We start from the raw sequence: 12791 nt of genomic DNA on the forward strand, positions 1-12791 counted from the left end.
GAACCCCGCAAAGTGATGGCTGGAGTACTCTGGTCTGGCCACCACCAAGCGCTCTCCCCTCAGAAATGAATTGAAGTGCACCACGCATGACCGACCACTGCTCCCATTCACTTCTATGGGCCAGACGGAAATAGCTGAGACAGCACTTGGATATTTTCATGCACAGTGCATTCTCCGTTCTCAATATAGGTGCGGGTCCTAGTGGTGGTACCCGCACCTATAAGACAATGGGGGCATATCCTAGTGCTATGCCCCCATTGTCTGAGATAAGACAACCCCTTCTAATGAAGACCACACTGTTTAGCTGGTCCTCATTACGCAGCCTTGTGGTATATATTGCGCGGCCATTAACAATGCAGTGCAGTCTTCATTAGTTAAATAAAAGGCAGTTAAGGCCTTACTGACCGTGTGGCCTTATTGACTCCTTTGAACAGTTCCATTCTTCTAATGTTAAAACTGATGTTAGTATTAGAAGCAGTGCATAAAGGAACAAAGTTAATGTGTGTCCATTTCTGTGCTTTTCTCTAAACTGAGATGTACAAGGCACATACCTCTATTAGCTGTATGGTAAATGCTGCTCGGAACAGGATTTATGCCTTTCTGTATTTGCTGGTTGATCTGACTGTGCAGCCACACAATGTCCTAATGTATGTGGCTATTTTTTACGCCTTGTTAGTATGCACTATACATAATGTAAAGGCTTTCCTTACTAAGCGCTAATGTTATTAATGTTTCTAGCTGCTTGTTTCAGCAGACAAAGGAGCACATGCACATAAAACATCTTCTAATGCATATTTTTTGAGCCGTTATCCTGCCTGCATTATGTCTGACTGCAGTAGAGCACCTTACTATAAAGTGGCGTAATAGTACTAGTTGCCATGGCATCAGGTATCGGTCCTAGGAATAAATGTACAACAAGGGGAGGCAGAAGCTTGGGGAGGGGGTGCTACATGCAGTCTAGTATAATCTAGTCATTGCGAACAAAATCATTTTCTGCAAAGCCAAGTCTTTCATACAACAAAAACATGTGATCATTGACTGCATTTTTTTATTTAAAAAAAAAAATGCTAAACAAATACACCCCAGCATATAGCTTAGCAGAAATCATATATTCTTGTGTCACACATAAACATGGGAGAGGTTATCTTCTCAAGCTCACTAACTAATGTATCTAAAGGGAAAACACTTGTTACCATGGTATTTCATTCCTTGCCGTTTAATCTGAAATCTATTTCTCCTTCTTCCTTTCATAATTGACAAACCTAGATCCTATTGATATACTTGTATTGATAGTTTTAGCCATTTGCTTGAAATAATGAGCTACTTTATGAAATGTTTACATAAAAATATTTTCGCCACTTGAAGGTACGATCTGTGCTTTATTCTTTCATGTCATTCCTGGCAAGTGTGAGAAATGAGACAGCAACAGTATACGAATCCACCACACTGCAAACTATAACATGGCTAACAGCAGCTGTTGTCAAATAGACAGAGGCAGAAAAGGATGACTAGATGCCCGAGGCAGGGGATTCATGATCCAAAAATTGCCTTTTAACCTTAAAGGGGTATTTCCCTCGTAAGCCAAATCCACAGAATAGGCTATACATATCCTATAGATGCAGGTCCCACCTATGATACCTACTTTTTTCTATAAAACATTGATTCCTGACCCAGTTGAGTGTAGCTCACCATACTTGATAGACCACTCTCTTTTCACTTCTATGTTTCAGTAATCTTGGCCACCACTCTATTCAATCACAGCATGGATGTGGTGAATAGGGGCAGCCTTGGTGGAGGCAGGGGAACCCTGCTATAGACTTAGGTGAGGATCCAGGAGGTGGGATATGCATCTATCAGACATTTATGGCATGTCCTATGTATATGCCATAAATGTCTTTAAGGCTTAAAGATGGAAAATAATACATACTGCGTTCCAGTCTTATTTATCACTTATACTCCACATTAACCTCAAAGCCCATCCTCTTACCAGATGTGCAGTTTTGAATGGAAGGCTATCAGGTCACCTATGATGTTTCTGTATTAGGATCAACATGCTCCTCTCTAGGCTCCATCCTTCGTGCCCATCTATTTTTTTTATTTAATGAACTATGAAGTCTACTTATACCTTTACCTTGTAAAATAAATGTTTTAAATATGAACTACATTTACTTAAAAAGTTAAAATGTAAATTAAATTATACTGTTCTTATACAACTGTTAGGCTACCTTCACACTCACGTTTTGGGCGGATCCGTCATGGATCTGCAAAAACGGATACGTTACAATAATACAACCGCATGCAACCTTCATGAACGGATCAGTTTGTATTATCTGTAACATAGTCAAGACGGATCCGTCATGACCTCCATTGAAAGTCAATGGGAGACCTATCCATTTTCTATTGTGCCAGATTGTGTCAGAGAAAACTGATCCGTCCACATTGACTTACATTGTGTGTCAGGACGGATCCGTTTGGCTCAGTTTCGTCAAGCGGACAGCAAAACGCTGCAGGCAGCGTTTTGGTGTCCGCCTCCAAAGTGGAATGGAGACTGATCAGAGGCAAACTGATGCATTCTGAGCGGGTCCTTATTAATTCAGAATGCATTAGGGCAAAACTGATCCGTTTTGGACCGCTTCTGAGAGCCCAAAACGCCATTGTGAAAGTAGCCTTATAAGTGTATTATAATGGAAGCCATTTACAGTGCCTTAACTATTTTCACAAACATTTCTACAAATCCTGAAAGCCCTCTTGGTTGGTACTATAAATGAAACATTGTAAAGTTTATCTCCTATTTCCAGTTTCTGTTCCCTTCACTAGAGATAAAATAAATAATCATGTTGCATTATAAAGGCCCAACTGTCTCTTGGCCTTCACTAACTTCTAGATATCAACTACACCTCCACGTTTTACCTTATTCCGTAAGGGCTCCACTCCCCTTATTCTTCTGCCAAATCCAAATGCCTATTTGGAATGTGCCACATAACTGAATCGATTGATTTACTCTGCTATATTTCACCATACAACTGAATCAGTCCAGCTAGTTCCCAAGGTTCTCACTCAACCAGTCCTACACTGCAGCTCCTCTTTAATACATGCAAAGTTGGATCATGCCATAGCCTCTGCTGGATCAACTAATAACCTCCCCTGGTTTTGAGTGGAACGCCATCCTCTATGATTCACTCTAGGTTGAGATAACCTCTACTACCTTAGCAGGCACTCACATGAGAACTAACCAGACCCAGTCCAATGATGCTTTTACCATACACAGCTTCAGTAGTTGTCTGCCCAACGAGCCTCCTGCACAGTTAGCCTACCTAGTTAGTCTTGGAGTATGACCACATGGCATGGTCTCGATCCGTGCTGAGGCCAATTAGCCCACAGCTGCCTTTCATTTAACTAATAAAGACTGCACTACATAGTCCGTCTTCATTGTTAATGGCCCCGCAACAACTTCAATACTGCATGGCCGTTCACAATGAAGACCAACTAAACAGTGTGGTCTTCATTAATTAAATGAAAGGCAGCTGCAATCTAATTGGCCATGTGATTCTTGCAGCACGGCTGAAATCCAACTATTATGTCACTGTCTCTGCTTTAGTCCACCTCTACAAGAATTAGGCTTTTACAGGTTCCAGTTAACTGTGTTTCTATAAGGTAGAATAGGCCCAATCAACTAGCAGCCCCAATAGGCACCTCACTATTTTCAGACACACTCTCACTATTGGTACCAAACCTCCTATTTTTTCAGTTCTTAATTACTCATTCTACCAAGATGATGCTGCTCACTTGTGTCACTGCGCACGTCTTCTCCCTGCAGGACCAGGTTATTCCTGGATCCAATCACTATCTGTACGACTGTCCCTACGGTGCAGCCAAAAAGACTGTCCACTCCAGACTGTCCTGGAGGAGCCGACTTCCAAGAGACACTGCTGCTCATCGTCTGACAATATACAAGGCAAAAAAACCCACAAAAACAATCAAAATACAGTGATATGTATGCATATATAGAGACATGTCCAACTATATTACTAAGCAGCCTCCCTGCTAACTAGCCAGTCTGCTTAAAGGTTAAAGTTCAAGAGGCAACAGCATCACAGTTCAAAACTTTATTTTATTGTGCAAAGTTTAATGTGCACTGAATGAGTAATGTTTTGACTCATATAGTAGGCAAGTCTTCTTCATGCTTTTAGCTTGACAAAGACATACTTGCTGTATGGGCCAAAACATTACTCATTTTTTTGCTTGAAGATTTGAAGTGGGATGCTGTTGCTTTTTTGATTGTATTGGATTTGTGGTAGGGGATAAGGGCCCATCAGGATTTGGCACACTTGTTTATTTCTGCTGCTGTCTCACGTTCCTTATTAGCACACAGAAACCAAAATGAAAGTATATAGCTGCAGTTAATTTGCTATGGTACACAGTTCCCCCTTCTTGAAATATGAGGCTGGTGTAGCAAGTTATAAAAGAATAGCATCCAACTTTAGTGCAAAAAAGATATAATATTGAAAAAAGAGCTGGTAATGCTGATGTAAAATGGGAAAGTTCCAATACAGAGATAAAAGTAGAAATTATGGGGAACATTTAGTCCCTCTGTGCTGCCGGTGGATGCAGGCCTCTACATAGCTTTAGTGCTTCCTCCAGAAGGTCATGTGACATACCAAAATCTGCGCCAGCTCCCTTGCTGGCATAGATTTCAGTCATTTTCCACCCCTAAAACAGGCATGGAAAATGATAAATGAGACAGGCCTGCCTTTTTTTTCCCTCACAAGTCAAAAACATTTTGATAGATCTGTTCACTTTAGTGAAGCTGAGCTACAATATCAGGCACAATATATGGAGAGATGTGCAGATTTTTCTGAAACAATGGTAAAGGGAATGTCTAGAAATATGATATTATTAAAGGGGTTATCCTATAATTAGTGTTGAGCCGAATTTCCTCCTGCTTCATGGTTGTGAATTGAGTTTCCCTGAATGGCGGCAAAAAAACGAGAAAAAAAATCATACGTACCTCATCCATTTGCTCGCTACGGGCCGGTCAGTGTCATCTTGATTGAAGACCTTGCACAAAATAATGTGCATGGTGACGTATCACGTCACCACCCTGGCCGACGTGATGACGTCATTACGGGCCATGCTGTTGCTGGCCCCAGATCTAGTGACAGCTTCAGCTACAATATTACATATAAATCAATTTACTGCTTTAGACTATAACTGTATGTAGCTCAATAGTTAAAGCAAATCAGAAGTGCTGCAGAAAGTTTAGCTGTATCCTCAACCTTAGGCATCTTTCACAGATCAGTGTTTCGTCAGTGATTTTCGTCAGTGATTGTGAGCCAAAACCATAAATGGGGCCTATACAAAGATAAGGTATAATGGAAATATCTGCTAATGTTCTGTGCTTAGAGCCGCACCTGGTTTTGGATCACTGAAATCACAGCCCGAACACTGGCTGTGTGAAAGGGGTCTTAGGCCTCAGACACAAGGCCGTTTCCCGGCCGTTCCGTGCATTGGGGACCACAGTTTGGGGACCACACATTGGGGACCGCATCTGCTGCAGATGGATTCAGAACAATTCCACTTAAAATGGGTCCATGTGTCTGTCCACAACACCAAAAAATAGAACATGTTCTATTTTTTTGCGGTGCGGAGGTACGGAGAGAGAAGCCACGGAAGCCCCCAAGTGAATGGGTCTGTATCCGTGATGCAGTGCACAAATAAACGGGGCCCGTAATACGGGCAACGGCTGTGTGCATGGGGCCTTAGGCTGCGGCATAACCTTAGAACTGGCTTTGGCTGAATGCTGTTCTTTACAATAGCTGGCCATGTCAATAGTATATTTTCCAAAACTGTACTTAGGTTTGTAAACTCAGACTCCTAAGGGATTAGTGGGACAGTTTAAAAATCATGTACACCAAACACTATAAGCACATCTGTATCTCTATATATACTGTTCATTACACCTTATTCATAGTAACTATAGCCACCCATCCTAGACCTTGGTAAAACCTTGATAAGACCTAGACCTTGGTAAGACAAACTCTTCAGATCACTTGCCAATAAAAGATGAAAACACATATCTAATTATCCAAAACCCTCTTCTGTCAGGATGACTTCTGCTCCATTTAGACTTTACAGGTACACTATATATAACTACATTATATTGTACTGGAAGGAGATAAATTGAGTGAGATTTGTGTTGACACCTTGGAGCAACTTGCTCATTGACCCCTTGGCATCCCCGCTGATTTGCACTAACACACTTCAGAGAGACTCATCAGCACATACAATACTGTACGAATTCATGTTCCTGCCCATACATGCCAGCCTGCTTATTTCCACTGGTGATAAAACTTTGGATTGTTGATTGAGCGGATGTAGAATAATACTGTATCTGCAAGTGTAACTACATCTTCCGAGATATTATAATAATCATATTTGGGAATTACATTGCGATTAATGCCATCATATTATGTTATTAGCTTGATATGAACCTTACACTGGCCATAGACTTTAAATAGTTGTTGTCCCTTGAAGAAAAGTGAAGCAGCGCGGTCCTTCATATATCACAAATCGCTGTGTGAACTTGCCCATATCACTATAGGACCTGCAGCGCACCGAAAGAAGACAACGTATTTTGAGACATTTTTATTTATAGTTAAATCTTCTGTGCTGCCCACACAGGAGACCTGTCCATAAGGTGGTCACTGATGGAAGGTCATGTGACCAGTAAAAAATAACTCCAGACACATCAGTCAGCCTTCTCCACTCAAATACACCACATCTGCCATCTGCACTTGAAATTTGGAGAGTTAAGTGCAGGTGTAGTGTATTGATTTATGATGATATGTAACCCTTAGAGGTCTGGAATGTATTGGATAACACTGACATAATGTTGTTAGTGTTATCCAGTACATTTCAGAACTGTAAGGGTTACATAGCATCATAAATCAATATAATGCTATGTGACACCGACAGTGCTGGAAGTTCAGGACGGGAGCTGCGCTGAGAGTCCAAAGCAAGGCACTCGCTCGTCTGAAAGTGGCCTTTAAAGGGGTGTTTTTCATAGAAGCTGGCCACACCTGTCCATGGTTTGTGTGGGATTGCAGCTCAACTCTCATGCCAATGTCAATGGAGCTTGGCTGCAATACCTTGTATGTCCTGTAGACAGGTGTGGCACTGTCTTAGCAGTAAAAAGCCATGTTTTTCTAATCTTTTACTACTCCTTTTTTCCTTAGTATCTTAAATGGGACAAATACACCTTCAAAATACAGAATCTGCTTTATCAGAAATCAGGGTTTGTTTCATTTCTATTTGTAGACCTTAGCACCATGACATAGTTCCAAGACATGACACTCGCACTTTTAGGAATGATGTTCTGTCATCTATCATGATGCTAATAAGCTCTGAAAAGTTAACCAGGGACCTTTGTAACCCATATGGCTACAACATGCTGTTTAAGAGAGGCAACATTTCAGTATATACTATAGTACAGGGATGCTCAACCTGCGGTCTTCCAGCTGTTGTAAAACTACAACTCCCACCATGCCCTGCTGTAGGTTGATAGCTGTAGGCTGTCTGAGCATGCTAGGAGTTATAGTTTTGCAACAGCTGGAGGGCTGCAGGTTGGGCATCCCTGCTATAGCACAATCTAGTTGAGATAAGAATAATACAGATATATAAACCTCCTTCTACCACTTTCATTACATAGAAAAGTTGCAAATTGGGGTACACGCCATTATTTGCACCCTAATTTGCAACCTTTCACTTTTCTCATCTCTTTTAAAACTTAGTGTCACGGATCAGCGGATGTGAACCCACTGTGCTACTGACTGGCTGTACCCTGGACTGGCGGGACTAAGCAACTACCTGGTCTTTGCTAGGGCCTTTGATGGTGAGGATAGACTTGGGCCATTAGGGTAGTTGCCAGGTGCCACTCCAGAGCAGTCCAAGAGTCAGTAGCAGCTGGTCCAGGCGGACCAGAAGATACCTGAGATAGGTACCAGCAGTACAGGCGTGGTAGACACTCAGGGTCATTACCAGGAGCAACAAAGCAGGAACCGAAGGATGCGGCAGAAGCGTAGTCAGACAGGCAGAAGAAGGTCAAGGCAAGTGGCACAGGTACAGGTCAGGCAGGCAATCCTGGTCGGCAATGGGAGAGACAAAGCAAGCAGGCAGGAATCAGACAATAAGTGGAGTCCAGGGACAAAGTATAGATCAAAAACACAAGTGATTATCAAGCTCTTTAGCAACAGACTAGGACCTTGACACTCAGGAATCTGGGAAAAGGGCTGAGCTCCTTAAGTATGTGTAGGAGCCAGGGTTGGTCAACGAGGTCACCTGACCCAACCCAGCCCAGGGAGTGATGCATGCCGCTCTTAGAGCAGTGACACATGAAACCAGCCGAACTCATGCTGTGTCCAGGGCTGAATGGAAGCTGTGGAGCGGAATCCTCAGAGTGTCCCGGACTGCAGCGGTAAATGGGAAGCACTGGCCACCAATCACTGAAGAGCACGGCGCCCGGGACCGGCGTCGCACAGCAGTCGCTTAAGAGGAAAAAAATTGCTTTCTGGAGCCGTTTTTCTACTATTTTCTACAGTCGCTGTTACACTTAGTAGAAGGTCAAAGCTCCTACGGCTCAACAGATTTACGATTGCTTACGCCAGTTAGTTAATTCTGTAGTGCACCAACTGCCAGAAGATGCACCAAATGTATTAAGGGCCTATACAATTTACACCAATTGACTTTTTTACAAGGACTGACATATGTAATGCTATAGGACCTAAAAAAAATAAAGTGTACAAAGAATAAGCAATACCTTTGGATGGTTTTGCAGCCCTTTTTGGCCATCCTCTTTGAATTTGTCACATGCAAGAACCATACCTTCAGGATTGTAGGATGGCCTTCCATCAGAATTAAAAATCCTATCAGATATTCCATGCATCCACGCATTGTCAGAGCTTCATTAGGCAGAATCTAATAGTTTTGTCTCCAAGAGAAAGTTTACAGAATTTCATCGCTGTAATGTCACTTCAAATCATTTCAAATTTGGATCTAAAGAACTTGTGCAGCAACACTCTTACTTGTTATTTCTTCCATATAACCCTAAGCCTTCATGAGCATAGTTAACAGCTTCACACAACTATATGCGACGTGCACACATAAACCAACATATTTAAACTAGATAAAGATAAGATGCATTGAATATTTATGTTATTTGCTGAATTTGTTTGAAACCGTGAAATAAACAGTTTTAGATGGCAGATGGATGCCTTCCTTTATTGCTAGTTTACTTGGGGCATTTAGGCTGGAAAATAATCTGTTGTATAACAGGCTAAAATGAATAAAATGTTGCTCATTAAACTCTCTCTCTCTGTTTCTCTCAGTGGCCAGCATCCAAAAGCTGCCGGCATCATCAGTCCTGACAGATATCACCTTCCCCATGAGAGGCAGAAAAGGCATGGTAGACTGGGCCAGGAACTCGGAAGACAAGGTGGTCATACCAAAAAGCATCTTTACTCCAATGCCATCAGGTACAAACATTAATGCATTTTAATGATAAAGCCAGCCTGTGCATAGAAAGAATGAGAAAAATAAAGGGAATTTGCATATTTAGGAAAAGGTTCTATAGGTACGAAGTCTTGGTAGATAAGACAAGATCAGTTGTGTCACTGAAATGGAAGTCATTTATTCCACTGTTAGGTTAAAGGGGTATTCCAGTTTCATGGAATTAATGACCTGTCCTCAGGATACAGTACATCATCCATTGCAGATCGGTGGCAGTCTGACTTTCGGCACCCCTGATGAAGGGGCTGCAATGCTAGCCCAGAAGCTGCGTTCTCTTCAATGTCGACATGGCTTCTATATGGTAATGGTGGGGCAGAGTAATTACAACTGTTTAGTCTATTCAAGTTAATAGGAGAGGAAGCTGTAATTACGCTGCATCAGCGCTACTATGTAGAAGGCTTGCAGCCAAACATTGAAGAGAATGCAGCTCTCGTGTGATCGCCATAGCTCCTTCATTAGAGGGCTTATTAGTGGGGCTGCTGAGAGTCAGATCCCACCGACCTGATATTGATGACCTATTTTGAGGATAAGTCATCAATATCATGAAGCCTGAATGCCCCTTTAACCCCTTAGTGACCAAGCACATTTTTTTTTAAATTGCATTCCAAGAGCTAGAACTTTTTAGTTTTTTCATAAATGTACTTGTATGAGGTCTTATTTTTTGCAGGACAAGTTATAGTTTTTAATGCACCATTTTAAGTACATGAAATGATGGATTAAAGGCAGACGTTTAGCTAAAACCCCCTTTTTTTACGTCAGTAAAAACACGTATGGGTGGTCACTAAGGGGTTAAAATACAGTTTTACTGTGCAAATACAGCAGATTTTGGGGTTCTCTCCCACCAGCAATTACTTTTCTCATAGCACTGACTAGGGCAGATTTGGCATTTATGCGGCCCCAAGTAAAGTTATTTCTGGGTGCCCCCATTGTATGTCCAGTCCTTGACCGCCAATAAGCTCCACCCTCCTCAGTCTGCTGATCTCTGCCCCAATTGGCCTGCTGTGCCCCACTCTCAGCTTAGCAGTGTAGCCTGGGCAATTCTGTTACTGCTCTACAGCTGGGAAGAGTCACCTCCCCCAAGGGCCCCTATGTAGCTGAACTAGTTGCACAGGCAGTATATCCGACACTATTTGTGGCAAGCAGGGGGCCCCTTTTGGTTACCGTGGTGGTAAAGTCCGCCACTAAGCACTAAAGCTACAAATTCCTGTTTACTACCAGGAATTTTTACCATAAACCATCCTAGATGTATTCTATAGTTGCCCATAACTGCATGGGGCCTGAAGCAAAAGCTGTACCAGAAGTGACCTGGCCTTTTCTGATTATGAACCTGTCCATGATCCTGACAACAATAATTTGTAATTTACAGATCATAAAACATTATTTATAACATGGGCAACATTTCTAAAACATTATGTGGTTTACATACTAAAATATCAGTTTGCTATATGATGCTAGACGATGGCACCATGATTTATATATTTATTGCATTTGCCTTTGCATGTTCAAAGTACCATTAGTTCTGAGACCTCAGAGCTGCTACAAGGAGCAAGTCCAAGTAGATGCCTCTGCGACTTATTGCTTCTGAAATATGACCCTGTAACCCCATATCATCATTTTACTGTAGGCTATTTATCGCACTTATACCTTTTTTGCATTTTATAAAACACAATGAACTGTACTTCATAGTCCCTTTGGGATTAAAATATATAGCTCAAAGAAATCCAAGATATAAAAATACTATACCCTGACATCAACATTTTTTATTTTAATCATACTGGATTTTTGTTAACCTGTTCATTCCAATGAATAATGCTAGCATATTCTCCTGGATAGGAAAAGAGGGAGAGAAATGTAAATTAGAGTACTACTTCTAGACAGCCTGATACCTCCCAAATCATTTTTTTTTTTTGTAAGCATGCCATCATATAGGATAGGTTCCTCAAAACATAACTATACCTTTCTTGTGAAAATCTAGGCCTCTAATCCTGATAAATGTTTCTTATTATTTTTTATGCAAATGACGATTTGTGGGCACTGTGGGCAGGGGTTTCTCCATTTGGTGCAGCTGGATTCCCAGGCATTAGGGACTGTTAATCAAACAAGAGTGGGGGGCACTCGGTGGCTCAATTGTGGAGTGATGGTGCATCAGAAAGCATATTTGCATAAAAAATATAAATAGGTATTTCTCAAGATTAGTGGACACGATCTTCACAAAAAAGATGTTGTTGTTTAGGGATACCTACCAAACATGAGGGTGTGCTTACTTTGAAAAAAATATTTTGGAGGTGACAGGCTCCCTTTAAAAGAAACCTGTCATCAACATTAAACTGCCCTCAATGACGGCACCATAAAGTAGTGACAGACATTGATTTCAGTGGTGTGACACTCATGAGCTAGCTTGGGCCTGGTGAAAACACAGTCCAGGCTTGGAAAAGAGCCATGGCTGCCTGAGAAGAGTCATGGTTGTTCATGTTTTTCTGCTTTCTCCACTGACCTGCTGATGAATGTCTATTTTTCTCCTATATTTTCTCTGTATGTGGGTGGAGAGATCAGGAAATCATGATTAACCTCTTACATTTACCTCATGGCCCCACTGCAATCAGCCTGTCACTACTTTATCACCTCCTCAGTGAGGACAGCATAATGTTGATGACAGGTTCCCTTTAAACCATCAAATTCCTTCTTCATCCCTGGGCAGAAGGACCCAGTTCTTAGTTATCCTACCTCCTTCCACCGTTATGCCTTGTTGTAGAGGTTTCCAATGTGACATAGGCTGGTTTGTTTCTTACTATTGTGGTGTTATGTACATGCATACAGTGCCCATGGCGAGGGGGAATGGTTCATGTTAATTAGGAGCCCCTCTACCTCCGATGGGGTGGGCCTTGCTGCCGAACAATTTAATGGGGTATTGAATGCAAGTGTAAAAAATACAGCTCATTGCAAATTGAACTTTGATATACTTGGGTTTTACTTTGCTGTCACTAGTTGATAAAGTAAGAAAACCTTTAAGCAGAATCATCAAGTTCCAAAAGAAAGAAAGCCCCTCAGTTAATGATAGCCACTATACTTTTAAGATATCCTATACCATTGAGCAGCGCTGATAATATGTCAGCCTGTTGTCCTAAGATGGGATTTTTATGTTACTTGTGCCGCAAATGACCTTCTAAAGTAAGTTTCTCAGGTTATTATAATGAGTAAGGGTACTTTCGCACTAGCGTTTTTGTTTT

At 41.6% G+C, this 12791-nt stretch overlaps 1 protein-coding gene across 2 annotated transcripts in view; it reads left to right on the forward strand.

Moving 5' to 3' along the window:
* The window catches only part of ADGRB3 (adhesion G protein-coupled receptor B3), a 1058998-nt gene that overhangs the window by 661656 nt on the left and 384551 nt on the right, over positions 1 to 12791 (forward strand). For both annotated transcript variants that reach the window (XM_044289463.1, XM_044289464.1), the window contains exon 13: positions 9384 to 9530. In XM_044289463.1, coding sequence (XP_044145398.1) covers positions 9384 to 9530 — 147 coding nt within the window. The remainder of the gene's footprint in view (positions 1 to 9383; positions 9531 to 12791) is intronic.

This window comes from Bufo gargarizans, chromosome 4 (genome assembly GCF_014858855.1).
Source record: "Bufo gargarizans isolate SCDJY-AF-19 chromosome 4, ASM1485885v1, whole genome shotgun sequence".
Lineage (NCBI taxonomy): Eukaryota > Metazoa > Chordata > Amphibia > Anura > Bufonidae > Bufo > Bufo gargarizans.